General features: G+C 44.2%; 1 protein-coding gene across 1 annotated transcript; it reads right to left on the bottom strand.

Annotated features, from left to right (window-relative positions):
• Positions 1–3,173: 3,173 nt before the first annotated feature.
• Positions 3,174–4,082, bottom strand: DPPA5 (developmental pluripotency associated 5). The gene is made up of 3 exons (XM_052652005.1): positions 3,920–4,082; positions 3,598–3,777; positions 3,174–3,253 (listed from the first exon to the last, which is right to left on the bottom strand). Exons 1-3 carry the CDS (start codon positions 4,080–4,082, stop codon positions 3,174–3,176), a joined length of 423 nt encoding a protein of 140 aa, XP_052507965.1.
• Between the last annotated feature and the right edge of the window lie 12,305 nt (positions 4,083–16,387).

The following is a 16,387-nucleotide window of genomic DNA, read 5'->3' as shown; positions in this document are numbered from 1 at the left end:
TTCTGGCAACATGTTAGAAAAAAATTGTCTTGTCCCTTAATAGAGTAACAAATACTATGGATTCTTAACAAATTAAGTGTATTCTAACTCCTCTTAAAACACACATGCACACAAAGAGAATGGGACTAAATTCAACCACGGAGAAAAATATAATAGAGATGTGAAATGCTAGAATCAACGTTTTGGTTCACATCTCACACATCACCACATCCTAGCTGCTTGACCTCTGCAATTTACTGAGGTTGCAAACATCCTATGCTTACCACAAGGTCTGGTATGTGACGCAATCTCTTATCAATACATATATAACTAGAATTACTTCCAAGTTCTGAAAATTAGAATGACAGAGCCAACTACTCTTTTCAGATATTGAATATTGCAGTATTTTGCTAGGGCTACCATCACAAAATAACAGACAAGATGGCTTAAACAACAGATACTTATTTTTTCAAATAAAATAAGTATCTTATTTTATTTAAAATGAGTATTTCTGGAAGCTATAAGCCCAAGCTCAAGGTGTCAGAAGGTTTGGTTTCTTCTGAGGCCCCTCTCCTTGGCTTACAGAGATGGCTGCGGCCTCACCTGATCTTTCCTTTGGTCATACACATACCTGTATCTGTATTTCCTCTTATTAATAAAAGTCATACTGGCCTACAGATGACCTCATTTAACCTTAATCACCTCTTTAAAGACCCTATTTCAAACAGAGTCACATTCTGAGGTACTGGGGTTAGGACTTCAACATATCAATGTGTATAAAGAATAGAGAACAGGATCATTTCGTAACTTAGTTTTGGATAATTTTTGGAAAATTGGAATAAGTTTAAAGCATAACCTTCTTCCTCTAAATGTTGAATAGTCAAAATACATCCAAAAGTTTTAATAAAAATCCCACTAACAAATACCTGTAGGAGTACTGATCAAATTTCTATAAAAGGAGAAAAAGTCGGCACTTCTAAGCTTAACTGTAAAAGGTGAGGATGAGGGGAAAATCACACAGAAAATAGTAATCGGTTTGATTACATACAATAAAATTTTTGTATGCAAAAAACTTGAGCAGCAAAGGGGTGGACAATATTGGTTTTAATGGACCATTATTTGTTATAAAAGCTTATACAGATAATAAAAACCTTTATCTTCAGAGTTGAAAGAAGTAATGACAGGAAAGAATATAGAAAAATGTAAAAAGCTTTTAACAAAAAATGTGAAGCAAAGTAGAATAATGTTCAGTATCACTTGTAATCAAAGATTTGTGTTGTTGGTCAGTCACTAAGTCATGTCCAACTCTTTGTGGCTCCACGGACTGTGGCATGCCAGGCTCCTCTGTCCTCCACTATCTCGAGTGATTGCTCAAATTCATGTACACTGAATCAGTGATGCTATCTATCTCATTCTCTGCCACCTTCTTCTTTCACCTTCCATCTTTCCAAGAATCAGGGCCTTTTCCAATGAGTTGGTCTTCACATCAGGTAGTGAAGTATTAGAGCTTCAGCCATCAGTCCTTCCAATAAACATGCAGGGTTGATTTCCTTTAGGATTGACTGGTTTTATCTCCTTGTAGTCCAGCTGATTCTCAAGAATCTTCTCCAGCACAATTCAAAAGCATCAGTTCTTCAGTACTCAGCCTTTTTTATGGTCCACCTCTCACATCTGTACATGACTACTGGAAAAACCACAGTTCTGACTATACAGACCTTGGTTGGCAAAATGATGTCTCTGCTTTTTAGTATGCTGTCTAGGCTATCATAGCTTACCTTCCAAGGATCAAGTGTCTTTTAATCTAATGGCTGCAGTCTATTATATGCTTATAAAAGAAGGTTCACTGCAGACTCTGACTGTGGATAAAAGAAGACTTTACTAAGAGTAAAGTTAATGCCTACATATGTGTGTATGTGTATGGGGGGAGGACTGTTGTGTCCAACTCTTTGTGACCCCATAGACTGTGGGGTGTCAGGCTTCTCTGTCCATGGAATTTTCCAGGCAAGAATACTAGATTGCCATTTGCTATTGTTCCAATATTGCCATTGCCATTGTTCCTTCCCAACCCAGGGATGAAACAGGCGTCTCTTGTGTCTCCTGCACTGGCACGCAGATTCTTTACCACTGTCCCACCTGGGAAGCCCAAGATTTGTGTGTGCTTAAAATCCTTGCAAAGTGCTACTATCCCTTACTGCCAAGGGATGAAGAAACTGCCAGAGCTAAATTAATTAATTCCAACTTTGTGTCTGAAACCATGGAGCTCTTGGCAATCATTCCTCCAACAGTTCTGCTTCCTGAAAGTGGAAGCAGCATGGGGTTGGGACTGTTTTGCACAGACTGGTCACATCACTGTATAGGTAACAGAAAAACAACTCAGCCCATGCAGGACACTTGCTTGGGGAGGAAGTGGGGAGACAGCTGGCTGGAAGGACACCACTCAGTGTACCAGCTGCCCTGGACCCTGGCTCCTCTGGTGAATTACAGCCCCAGCAGAAGAGAGGAATGCTGATCACCTCAGCTTGCATGTTGAAATGCCCTCCCATGTTTGAGGTCAGAGACTCCACTCTAAGAAAACACATGGCACACTGAGTGCTATTCTGAAGCCAAATACTAGCTTAAAAGTGAGAGCCTCATAGGAGAAGCATTGGCATTACCTAAGAGCTTGTTAGAAATGCAAATTCACAGGCCTGATGTACTAACTTAGAATCAGTGCAGAAGGGGCTGAGGAAGCTGTGCTGCAGAAAGTTCTCAAGATGATTCTTAAAGTTTGAGAACAAGTCATGCAAAAGAAACTCAAAGCTGATTGACCCTGCATTTCTGGCCTCTGCATGTAAGGGCCTGAGTCTGACCATAAAAATCTTAAAAGGGTTAACAGCTTCAAAATGGTAACAACTAAGAAAAAAAAAAAGAAACCCATCACCTAATAGCCTTTTACCCACCTCTCACATCAAGACATGAATGAACAATCTTTTATAAATTTGCTTAATTTTGAGTAAGCAAAGATCTTTATGCCTTCAGACAAAAATGAAATTCATTTATTAACTAGAATGGCACAAACTCAGGTTTGAAGCAAAATAATCAAAGCACTATACTTCATCAAGACACAGAGGGGAAAAAGGCAGAGATTTAAGGATATTTGCTTCTCTTGAACATTAGCAGCAGAAGCAGGACTGTTCTCACGCTCCTGACAACATTCATGCAACAGGATGCTGGGGCACGTGGGGACCCGGTGCCTGGGCCTTCAGGAATTCCTCGAGTTGTTCCATCTTCTCAGCTGGATAAGGAAAAATGCTGGGTTTCAAACTCCTCTTCCAAGGGGGAAGGGGTGTGCTGGCAGTATCATTTCTCGGGCTGGAAGCTCTGAACCTAGGATCTGAAATTAGTGGGCTGACGGAGCTGAGGCCAGCACCGGCAGGTAGATGTCTGAATGTACATCTCAGCTTTGCTTTCTCAGGGTCCTGCTTGGACTCCTCTCTCAAGGGAGGCCCAGGGATCACCAGCAAAATGGAGTTGGGACACTGCAAGGAGTTTTGGGAAGACGAGAGGCTGGAAGGAAGTCAGGTAAGGCCGGGCAGTTCCCCCTGCCTTCCTCCCAGGCGTGTGTGCCAAGCCCCTCACCTCGGGCGCGATGCTCCCGGTGCACTGACGCCTGGCTCAGAAGCACGCTCTTCACCTGACGCTGGACTGCCGGCCGCGCGAAAACGGTGACTTCGACCAGGTTTCTAGCGTCAACAGCGTCCACCATCAGCAGGGCCTGGCTCATCCACTCCATTTCTGGAACCAAGGCTCGGTCTGGGCCTGAAAACAAAAGGAAAGCCGGAGAAGAGTGCGGGTGAGGGGCAGGAGACGCTGGCCACGAAGGGACGTGACGGCCTGGGACCCGGCGCGGCTCGGGGCCCTCGACCGCTCTGAGAGGCCCGCTAGGCCCAGGGTCGCACACCAAAGATCGAGTCGGCCAGCCACGCCTCCAGGAAGAACACCAGCGGATTCCTCAAATCCTGCGCAGGAAACCACCACGGCCGGATGCGAACCCGTGGCGAGGGAAGCGGGAACCCCAGCAGCCTGTCCCCGCGGGCCTCGGAGTCGCCAGCGTCGTCGACCATGCTCCAACCACAGGCGAGAAGAGCAGCTCTGGCGGGACTCGGGGAGGCGCGAAGCCTGGGCCATTTACTGCTCCCGGCCGGCCCCGCCCCCTCCGCTGCGCATGCGCCCAGCCACAGCGCGGCCCAGGGGCGCGGATTTGCGCCGGTATTCGGGCGACTGGAGCTGCGCCGCGCGGTCCCCTAGCATCGTCTCACCGTGGAGCCCTGGAGGCTCTAGGAGGCGCCGCCAGGCGAATAACCGAGGCGTCCGTAGTTCCGGATCGTGTGATTGCATGAAGTGGGGTCCCGTCCAGACCCGGTCGGGCCAGACCGCGGGCGGGCTCCTGGAATCCGTACCTTCTCTCTTATATTCTGACTGGTTTGTTGCCGCTTCAGAATCATTTCTACAAGTGCATCGTGTCTAAAATGCAGTCATCAGACAATGGTCGTTCCAAGAGATGTAGCAAGTGGAGACTACAGTCATTTACTTCCAAAATCCTCAAACAGCGAGTACTGATGAACATGTATTCTCAGTGTTCTTAATTTTAGTTAAAATTTTAAATTGTGAAGATTTCTCACAGTTTAAAAAGTTGTTTAATGCTCATGTACCCCCTCCCCTCGCCTCATTTAACAAGATGTTAATATTTCCCGCATTTGCCTTCTCTCTTCTTTAAAACAGATGCCACTAGAGACCTTTCCTCTCTCCCCACAGGAAATTATTGTCCTGAAGGTTGTGTGAGTAGCCTGCGCGTGTTCCTGTTCTTTCCATAGTGCATTTCTACAAGTGTTTTTTGGTAATTGTTGTATAGGTAGCATCTGCTGTACAAACGACTGTATAGTTACAATTAGTTAGGATTTTTTTTTTACATCTTTTTAATGAAAGATGTTGATTATTCACGTAAGGGGGATGGTATTAATGTACTGAATTCCCTCATCTCCATCATCTAGGCCTTAACAGTAATCCAAGAGGAGATATTGAATCTAGCTTTACTGAATACTTTTATTTCAGTTTAATTTTTTAAATGAACATAATAATACATGCATATTGTTAAAAAAAAAGCCTTGAGGATATAAAGTAATATGAGTAAGTTCTCCTTTTCATATATTCTCCCTCAATCTTACTAATTATTTTTCAATCATGTATACTGTGAATGTCTTCTAGTTTAAATTGTCTTTTCACCTTTTTTAAGGTGTTTTTGAGGAATACAGTTCATAATTTTAATATAGTCAGATTTATCAGTCTTTAAGGTAACTTCATTGTGTCTTTCTTAAGTCCTGCTCTGCCCTGAGGTCTAAAGACATTCTCTATACTTTCCACTAAGAATGCTCAAGTTTTTGCCATAACTTTAAAATTCTTGAACCACCTGGGGTTAATTTTTTAAGCTGGGCATAGTATAGATATAATTTCATCTTTTTATAAATTATTAATATATTTCCTTGAGCCATTCTCTTCAGAATGTATCCAACTTGAGGCCTCTTCAAATTCTATCCCTGAAAAATTTCAGACTCCTACATGTAGCATGAGTTAGCCACAAGGCTGGTTTGTGGTAGTTAATTATTAGGTCAAGACATACTTGAGAAAGGCAAGGTCATGAAAAATTCCTTTGGCATTCCCATCTGGATGGCAAAGTTTATTTCTGATTTAGTTTTATTTTGGAAGTATAGTTATTTGCAGTCTTATACAGAGAATGCACATTGTTTCCTACACTTGGTGAACTTAGTTTTAGTAGCTGATCCGTGTCAGCTTCCAAACAGAATTGCAAGGTTTTTAGGATTTAGCTGAATCTACCAAGGTGAATCAGTTCCATCATTTTATACCTCTAAAGCATGCTGATTTGACTGTGACTGGTGGGAGAGAGAGCATGACTTGAATACTGGCTCTAATATTTTCTAGTGGTGTGACTGAATACGAGTTATTTGAACTTTCTGCACTTGCTTTCATTTTCTCTTGCTTATCCCTGGAATGACCATTCTGAGAGTATTTGGGTTCAGTCAATAAAGTATGTGAGTGAAAGTATTAGATGCTCAGTCATTTCCAGCTCTTTGCAACCCCATGGATTGTAGCCTGTCCATGGAATTCTCCAGGCAGGAATAATGGAGTGGGTTGCCATTTTCTGCTCCAAGGGATCTTCCCAACTCAGGGATAGAACCCAGATCTCCCACATTCTTTACCATCTGAGCCAATAGGAAATCTTGAAGACAGGCTTCCCTGATGGGGAATCAAACTCAGGCCGGGGTGGTGAGAGCGCCAAATCCTAACCATAGACCACCAGGGAGTGTCTGGTTTTGTAATTTCTCATTGAGAATCTCTGTTCTTCACTTTATGTAATCTTCAGTTCTCAAGATGTAATCTCTGTATAATGAAAAATGTAACAAAGCATGTGTTTTTTTTTGTACCAAATAATAATACCAAAATGTACCTCACAGATAGTTAGAAAAAAGTGGTCAAAATGAGGAGAATGAACTAGTAAGGTGATATTAAATCATTCAGACTAGAAGCAATCATGTAGGAAACGAATGCAATAAAGGCTGTGTTCTGAACAGTTGAGGACAGTCTTCTAATCCTTAGGAGCATCTGGAAACAGTAACTACATACTGGTTCCCCTGGATGGATAAATTAATAAATAAGGAGATATTATACCACCCTACTAAATAATATTCAGCCAAAGTAAGAAATGAAAATCATTACTGACAAGCTATTTAGAATATAACAATAACTTACAAAGTATATTTTAAAAATATTATGGTTAGTGTACATTCTGAAAAATCTAGTTTGCAATCCCCTCTTATCTATCCTGTCTCCTCCTTCCCTATATAGTTAACTATTTGTAATTTTGGGGAGATCTGATTTCGATCCCTGGGTTGGGAAGTTCCCCTGGAAAAGGGAACAGCTACTCACTCCAGTATTCTGGCCTGGAGAATACCATGGACTGTATATTCTATGGGGTTGCAAAGAGTTGGACAAGAGTGAGTGACTTTCACTTTCACGTTTCCATTAAGAAGACGTGAAGAAGGGGACGACAGAGGATGAGATGGCTGGGTGGCATCACTGACTCGATGGACGCGAATCTGAGTGAATGCCGGGAGTTGGTGATGGACAGGGAGGCCTGGCGTGCTGCGATTCACGGGGTCACAAAGAGTCGGACACGACTGAGCGACTGAACTGAACTGAACTGAACTGAGGTAAGAATGTGAGAATTTTTGCTTTTACTTTTTTTGTAATATTATTAGATTGCTGCAAAAATAATTGCAATTTTGCATTGTTGAACTTTGCCGTTTGATATTGGAATACATTCTTAAATATGATTATGTTATATATCATTTTAATGCACATTTCTCACTTTGTCTTTTTTGCTAATGACTTATTACTTGCTGTTTATTTTATATTTATTTTACAGTATTGAAATGATGTTAGACAAAAGAGCAAAATTTCCAGTGATGTGTTTTTATTTGAATTCAAATGGTTGTAAAGCAGTGGAGACAACTCACAACATCAACAACACATTTGGCCCAGTTCAGTTCAGTTCAGTCACTCAGTCGTGTCCGACTGTTTGTGACCCCGTGAATCACAGCATGCCAGGCCTCCCTGTCCATCAGCAACTCCCGAAGTTCACTCAGACTCACGTCCATCAAGTCAGTGATGCCATCTAGCCATCTCATCCTCGGTCATCCCCTTCTCCTGCCCCCAATCCTTCCCAGCATCAGAGTCTTTTCCAATGAGTCAACTCTTTGCATGAGGTGGCCAAAGTATTGGAGTTTCAGCTTTAGCATCATTTCTTCCAAAGAAATCCCAGGGCTGATCTCCTTCAGAATGGACTGGTTGGATCTCCTTGCAGTCCAAGGGACTCTCAAGAGTCTTCTCCAACACCACAGTTCAAAAGCATCAATTCTTCTGAGCTCAGCTTTCTTCACAGTCCAACTCTCACATCCATACATGACCACTGGAAAAACCATAGCCTTGAGTAGACGGACCTTTGTTGGCAAAGTAATGTCTCTGCTTTTCAACATGCTATCTAGGTTGGTCATAACTTTCCTTCCAAGGAGTAAGCGTCTTTTAATTTCATGGCTGCAGTCACCATCTGCAGTGATTTTGGAGCCCCCCAAAAAATAAAGTCTGACACTGTTTCCACTGTTTCCCCATCTATTTCCCATGAAGTGCTGGGACCAGATGCCATGATCTTCATTTTCTGAATGTTGAGCTTTAAGGCAACTTTTTCACTCTCTGCCCAGAAAGTGCTAAAAAACATACAGTGCAGTGGTCATTCAAGAAATTTTGCAAAGGAGAGGAGAGACTTGAAGATGAGGAGCACAGTGGCTGGCCATCAGAAGTTGACAATGGCCAATTAAGCAATCATCAAAGCTGATCCCCTTACAACTACAGGAGGAGTTGCCAAAGAATTCAACATTAGCCATTCTACCCTCATTTGGTATTTGAAGAAAATTGGAAAGATGAAAAAGCTCCATAAGTGGGTGCCCCATGAGCTGACAAAAAATTATCATTTTCAAGTGTCATCTTCTCTTATTCTACACAACAACAATGAACCATTTCTTGATTGAACTGTGACATGTGATGAAAAGTGGAATTTATATGACAATCAGCAGTGTCCACCTTAGTGGTCGAACTGAGAATAAGCTCCAAAACACTTTCCAAAGCCAAACTTTAACCAGAAAAAAAAAAAGATCATGGTCACTGTTTGGTGGTCTGCTGCCAGTCTGATCCACTATAGCTTTCTGAATCCCAGCAAAAGCGTTCCATCTGAGAAGTATGCTCAGCAGATCGATGAAATGCACCAGAAACTGCAATGCCTACAGCCAGTATTAGTCAACAGAATGGTCCCAATTCTTCTCCATGACAATGCCTGGCCACACATCACACAACCAACACTTCAAAAGTTGAGTGAATTGGGCTACAAAGTTTTGCCTCATCCACTGTGTCCACCTGACCTCTCGCCAACCGACTATCACTTTTTCAAGCATCTTGACAACTTTTTGCAGAGAAAACACTTCCACAACTAGCAGGAGGCAGAAAATCCTTTCCGAGAGCTCTTCGAATCCTGAAGCTCAGATTTTTATGCTACAGAAATAAACAAACTTATTTCTCATTGGCAAAAATGTGTTGATTGTAATGCTTCCTATTTTGATTAATAAAGATGTTTGAACATACTTATGGTTTAAAATGCATGGTCTGAAACCACAGTTACTTTTGTAGCAACCTAATACATGTATTTTATTGTGCTCTTTTCCCACCAAGTTTTTTGTTTTGAAAAACTTTAAACCAATGGAAAAAAATCTAAGAACATTAAATTTACATTCTATACCTTTCATTGAGTTTCACCAGTTGTTAATGTTTTGTTTAGTTTATTTTCTCTCTTTACCTGCACATACTTTTTCATGAAATTCTGTAAGTGGCAGGCATCATGACTTTATCTCAAGTACTTCACCATTACCTTTTAAAAGCAAAGACATTCTCCTATGTAACCATGTAAAATTGTTCACTCAGAAAATTTAACATTAGTCTAAACTCTTATCTAATATATGATCCAACTTCGATTTCCCCGTTTTTTTCCAATAATGTATTTTTAGCTAATATAGAATCAGTCTCTGCTGTTGTTATTGTTTAATGACCCTGACATTTTTGAAATATTTTAAATTTTTATTGTGGGAAATTTCAAACATATATAAAGGTAGAGAGGATAGCATAAATGAATGATCAATAATACTAGTCCCACAACTTCAAAAAAATATCAACTCATGGATTATCTTGTGGGGAAATAAAGATCATCCAAATGGGAATAAGTGAAGGCTTTTTATTAAGAGGTTGCTATAGCAAGGGAGTTAGCTACCATCATTTGTGTTGGCAGAGTATCAGAAGCGGACAGAGGAGAGGGAAAAGTTTAAATAAAATGAAAAAAAGGTGTGCCTGAAGGAAGACGTGTTGGCCTGGGAAACTGTAGGTGGGCTAACTGGAAGCAGAACATTGTATGTGATTGAGTAGGGGTGCATATTTGATTTTCCCAGCTGGGTCTTAGTTGATCCCAAAGGAAAATGAGTGAAGCTGTCAGTCATTAATCAAGTCCTGGCCTCTTGTGTTGATTGTCATAGGCATTGTTTGCCTTCCTGGACTGAGTGCTGCAGAATGTGAATCAGAATTCTGTTTTTATGTTTGGTCTGGCCATTGTCTGTATATTTAAACTCCTGGTCGCTGCTTTGACTATTCTCTCATGTGCTGGAGGTAGGTGAATTCAGGGACAGCTGAAGACCCAGATCTTTGCTGCTTGGAGATTGCTTCTCTGTCTTCATGGTCAACTGTGTTGCAAGATCTGCTTGCCCTTTTTGTTCTATCATCATGGAGATCATATAATGAGAGAATGAATGTAGAAGCACTTCAGACTCTGGATAGAATGTTTCAAAAGAAAATTCAGAGAGCTTTACTTGAGATGAACATTTTACTGAGTGAGAAACAGGCTTGAAGCTCCACACTGAGCAGTTATAGCTTAGCTTGTGAAGCATGAGGAAGAACAACCATGTATCATGTATTGTGATTGCAATTGCCAGAAACTTACACTCTTTCTAGAGCACTAATGGTGGCTCAGACGGTAAAGCATCTGGCTACAATGTAGGAGACCCAGGTTCAATCCCTGGGTCGGGAAGATCTCCTGGAGAAGGAAATGGCAACCCACTCCAGTATTCTTGTCTGGAGAATCCCATGGATGGAGGAGCCTGATAGGCTACAGTACATGGGGTCGCAAAGAGTCAAACATGACTGAGGATTTCACTTTGTTAACTGTAGTTGATTAGCTGGGTTATAACAACATGAATAAAGCTTAAGTTTTGTTTAAGGTCAGAGTCAGCATTTCAGGGAAATCAGAACAGTTCTAAGTTTTAGTTGAACGACTCTTCAGTGTTTGGTCTAGGGGTGTATTCAAACTGTGGCCTCGGCCTCCATTTTGGTTTCTCTTTAACAATTACAGTGGATCAACATATGACCACTATGATAAAAACAAGAACAACTACTGATTCCTGTAAAAAGATTTGGAACCAGTATCCCAACTGCTCCAGCTAGGCCAAGAGAACAAACCCAATAGACCATGAGAGTCATAGCCATTCCATCTTGCCTGTTTCATTGACCACATACTACAACAAGAAGTATGAGCAATGACACAGACAGCACCATGACCAGCCAATAAGGAATCCAAAGCAATGCAGTTGTCCATCATTACTCAGGCCAGTGAGTTGAGAAACTGATCTCTGTTCCATCTATAGCAGACATGGTATAATTAGTAACTTCTGCCAAAGTTAGTGATAGGTTTCTTCCAATCTTTTCTATTTGTGTGGTTCCTACCAATGGGGTGGCATCCAGTCCCATCACTTCATGGCAATTAGATGGGGAAAAATGGAAACAGTGACAGATCTTATTTTCGGGGGCTACAACATCACTGCAGATGGTGAGAGCAGCCATGAAATTAAAAAATTTTGAAGAAAAGCTGTGACAAACCTAGACAGTGTATTAGAAAGCAGAGACATCACTTTGCCAACATAAGTCCATCTAGTCAAAGGTATGGTTTTTCCAATAGTCATGTATGGATGTGAGACTTGGACCCCAAAGAAGGCTAGGCGCTGAAGAATTGATGATTTTGAACTGTGGTGTTGGAGAAGAGTCTTAAGAGTCCCTTGGACTGCAAGGAGATGAAACCAGTCAATCCTCAAGGAAATCAACCTTGAATATTCATTGGAAGGACTGCTGCTGAAGCTGAAGCTCCAATACTTACGCTGCCTGATGTGAAAAGCCAACTCATTGGTAAAGACCCTGATGCTGGGAAAGATTGAGGGGAGGAGGAGAAAGGGGTGACAGAGGATGATATCACCGACTCAATGGACGTGAGTTTGAGCAAACTGGGAAATAGTGTAGGATAGGTAAGCCTGGTGTGCTGCCATCCACGGGGTTGCAAAGAGTTGGACACGACATAGTGACTGAACAACAACCAATGGGGACACTGCTCTGACTGTTCTCATAAATAATCAGTCAGTAACACCCTGGATTGTGTGCCTGAATAATCAAGAAAGTCTTCATTTTGGTGGGAATGCTAATTGGTTCAACTACTGTCACTCGAGAGGTTTTGGCAGGATTTTTGATGAAATGCTGTGTGTTTAAATCTGCCATGTTTTTAAGGCTTTTTATGAATAATATTTTTAATTTTCCCTTATAGCTGGGAACAGCTATAGTTCTCAGTTTCAGTATGGAATAGTTTTGGAACAGAATTTAAAGTTTAAATATTTAAATTATATATATATAAAGCTAGTAACATATTCACCCACTCCAGTGTTCTTGCCTGGAGAATCCCAGGAATGGGGGAGCCCGGTGGGCTGCCGTCTCTGGGGTCGCACAGAGTTGGACACAACTGAAGCGACTTAGCAGCAGCAGCAGCAGTAACATATTCAATGGTATATCTTGCACTCTAGAGTCCAATATTGAATGCTTTCAGTCTTTCAAAATTGGAGGAAATACAGGAACCGTGAAGTGAACACATGATCTTAGAAAAAGAGCAACTCCAAGACAAATTACGGCATAGATAACTTCTGTAAATGAAATTCTAAGTGGTTGAGCATTTGTATTACACCAGGAGCTGATGGTTAAGGGAGAAGTAACATAAAATTAATACAGAGCAAAAGAATTAAGAACGAGGTAGGAAAAAGCCCAGAAGAGAGAAAGCATGTTGCATAGGGTCACCTGGGATGGGGCTTTCGGAGTCTGTGTCAGCTCTCTGTCCCCAGTCCGCCCCTCAAAGACTTCTGAGAAAACTTTATCAACTGTGGAAGACATAGCCTTAAGGAAAGCAAGATCTAGCTACTTGCCTAAGTCAATAAATATTTAAAAGCATTATTAGCCTAATCCATAGATATGATTACATTGCTGTAGGAAAGAAATATTTCTATTTCACTGAGCGCTTACTCACTTGTGCTGAATTCTTCTGACAGCTGAGTTCACTACCTTCTCTGTGTTCAATTCAGCTGTGGACAGGATGGCACCCTGCTCTTATCCTCACCCCTAAGACCCAGGTAATCTGCCCTTGTCAGACACGAGCAGCACCCCCTCGCAATCCACCTGCTCACCAGCTGCCTTCACCGGGCAGCTGTTCTCCGGAGGGAACCCGCCCCTGGGCGGTGAGTGGCTGCCATCACGCCCAGAAAGTCCTCGTTTGCCTCTCCGCCCCGGGGCTGTGGGAAACCCACTGGTCCTCGCTTCTCCGCCTCCCCATTCCTGGCAGCCCAGCTGCTTTGCGGGGCTGGGAGGGCAGGCAGTTTCCGCCACGCCTGGAGGCCGAGAAGGGGCTCTGCCCAAGGCAGTGGCTGCCGGAGCCGGAACACCTGTCCTCCTAATCAGGCTACTTCTATCGGTTGCAGCGGTTCTGCGGTGGGAGAGCGGTGGGAGCAAACTGATACCCCACAGAGCTCTAAACAGCCAGAAGATTTAAAGACCCAGCTTTCCATCCGTGTTTGAACCGAGAGACTGAGCAGGACAATGTGGTACGTGGTTAGAGAGCCGCGTAGGTGCCCAGGGCGGCTTTCAACAGTAGCTCAGAATGGGGAATTATTCAATTATCATTAGATTTCTTGCAGCAGGAAATGACAACCCACTCCAGTATTCTTGCCTGGAGAATCCTGTGGACAGAGGAGCCTGGTGGGCTGCTGTCCATAGGGTCACAGAGTCGGACACGACTGAAGCGATTTAGCAGCAGCAGCAGCAGCAGCAGCGCACTGAACCATTATAGAATAGCACAGCAGCTGAATGTGGGCTCTGAACACAGACCGCCTTGGTTTTAGATTCATTTTCTACCAACTACTAGTTGTGTCCACGGCTGTAGTAAGAGGATAATAGTACCTATAATATCTGTTAGGATTAAGTTAGTGAAAACATAGCAGTTTTTAAAAACAGTGCCTGGTTCCCAAGGTGTTCAACAAATATCAGCCAATATTGACTCTCAGTAAAAGCAGTAGCCAAGATTATTAGAATCACAAAAATATAAGGACATTTTGAAGATAACAGCAAACCCCAGGCTTCTTCTAAAGTCTCTTGTTTATATTTCTTTATATAACCATCCAACTCTGAATCATTCTGGCAGCAATTCCAGTCAGAACCTTGTTTTGCTCAGCTGATTACCATCTACTCACCTCCACAACTTCATTATCACTATCTGCACCTTCCCGCAGAGCCAGATGCCAACAGCTAGCCATGAGTACTGGGCATATTACAACCTCTTTCACTTAAGAGCAGGAGCAGGTCAAAACTCCTATTGCCTATTCAAGATGTAGCCCGGGGTACCTCCCTCCCCCCCGCCTCCCCCAACGCCCATACCCATACCGACCACAGCCGGCTGGTGCTGCTGGGACCATCCTCAAAGCGCTGCTGCCGCCTGCTTCCTGGCCTCCCGGACCATCCCTCCTCCTCCCTCAGGCCCGGGTGGGGTCTCCTCCCCCAAACGGAGCGCTGGTTCAGCACTCATCTAGAGAGATCCAAGGTGCTTCGAGGACACAATGGATTATCCAGGTGTTGGTCGAGTGGTATCGATGCAGCCAGGACGCAAGAGAGAGGCTTGGGGTGGGTAGGGGACAGGCCTCTTTGTAAATCTGTGTGGGAAGAGAAGTTTATGCCAGTCTCCCCGAAAAGCGCCTGAAGCTGACTTCTGCGCCTCTGAGAACAGACTCTCCGGGAGAACCATTTAGCGTTCATCCGTACACCCCGCGTGTGGACAGAGTTCTGCCTGCGGGAGGAACTGGGGCCTCCTGGCCTTTTTTAGGGCTGTGGGATGTGGAGGTCGCATGCATGTTTTAAACTTCATATCACGTGCTTCTGATTCTAATTTGGCTGCTCTTCTGTGCGGGCAGCTCAGACTGGAGGAGGCCAGGAAAGCCCTCGAGACTGGGAGGAAACTGAATCGTGTTGTCGTGGCACCCTCCAAGCCTCCGGCCCTTTGCGGGGCGAGCCTGGCTGCGGACTACAAGCCCCAAATCCAGCTGTACGGGCCCCTAGTAAGTCGGAAACAAGTGCTCGCACGTCCCGGCTTTGCTTTGGGTTTCATTGTTTCTTAATGCAAATCGATTCACTTAGGACTCCCCGCTGATCTGAGAGTTTAAAAGGGGCGCTTCTGTTCTGACGGGCTGGAGGGAAAGTGGTTTCCCTAGAGGTTGGGGTCAAGGGTAGGAGAGAAGAGGTAGGCCTGGCCTGGAGTCATCATGCCATCTGTGGGGTCGCACAGAGTCGGACACGACTGACGTGACTTAGCAGCAACATGACCCGGCTTTAAAAATGGGTTCCTCATTTTACACACCGGTCTCAAGATCTGAGAGCGGGGGAGCGGAATGCCACTCCTAGCCCTGGAATGAGGCTATGTTTAACCTCCCCCCTCAACAGTGGCCAGTGGGCAACCCGGGGCCCTGAGGCCTCCCTGGGGCACGCGACCATTGCAGGGAACGTCCACGTTGAGACCCGTTGGAGGCTCGTGACTGCTTCCGCTGAACCCGGGCCGCTCCCACATCAAGATCGGGAATTTCTCCAGTTGACCTATAGACGGAAACGCCATTTGGGAACTACGGCTTGGCGGGCCCTGGCGACCCGCCTCGGCTCCCAGGAGCCCAGGCTTGCCCGAAGTAGTCCGGGACTCTCTTTAAACCGATCTGCCTCACAGGCATGGGATTCTGTCCGCATAGCCCAAGGGCCGGAAAACTGGACGTGAACCAAAAGAGCCTGGAGAACCACACCAATCAGAGGATCTGGGAGAATCAGACGCGGCCAACCGGCCTTCTCCGTCTCCTTCCCACCAGGAGACCGGTTTAACCCTCTGCTGCTCTTCCAGAGGAGGCAGGGTGGGAGCAACTGGCACACCAGGCTCAGGCGAGAACAAGACAGACAAATCTTTCCCTTAAATGTCTACAGTCTCTTATAAGGGGCTGCCCAGGTAGCAGCAGTAGTGAAGAATCCGCCTGCCGATGATGCAGGAGACTTAAGAGATGCGGGTTCAATCCCTGGAAGATCCTGAAGAGAAGGAAATGGCATAACCCACTCCCGTGTTCTTGCCTGGAAAATTCCATGGACAGAAGAGACTGGCGGGCTACATACAGTCCATGGGGTTGCAAGGAGGCAGACCCGTCTGAGTGAGCACACACAGGAGGGTGAGAGCGGGGCAGAGGGACACACCGACTTCCCCTCTTCCATCTTACCTTGCGCGAGGTCTTCAGGGACCTTGTGGAGGGGTTTCCCCCTGGCAGAGCGCGCAGGGTGGAGTGAGGGAGTAATCGTGAACCCTGGAAAGCTCCCAACACCTCGTGGA

This window comes from Budorcas taxicolor, chromosome 14 (genome assembly GCF_023091745.1).
Source record: "Budorcas taxicolor isolate Tak-1 chromosome 14, Takin1.1, whole genome shotgun sequence".
Classification (NCBI taxonomy): Eukaryota; Metazoa; Chordata; class Mammalia; order Artiodactyla; family Bovidae; genus Budorcas; species Budorcas taxicolor.
The sequence above is the reverse complement of the archived record's forward strand: the minus strand, read 5'-3'. Positions and strand labels throughout refer to the sequence as shown.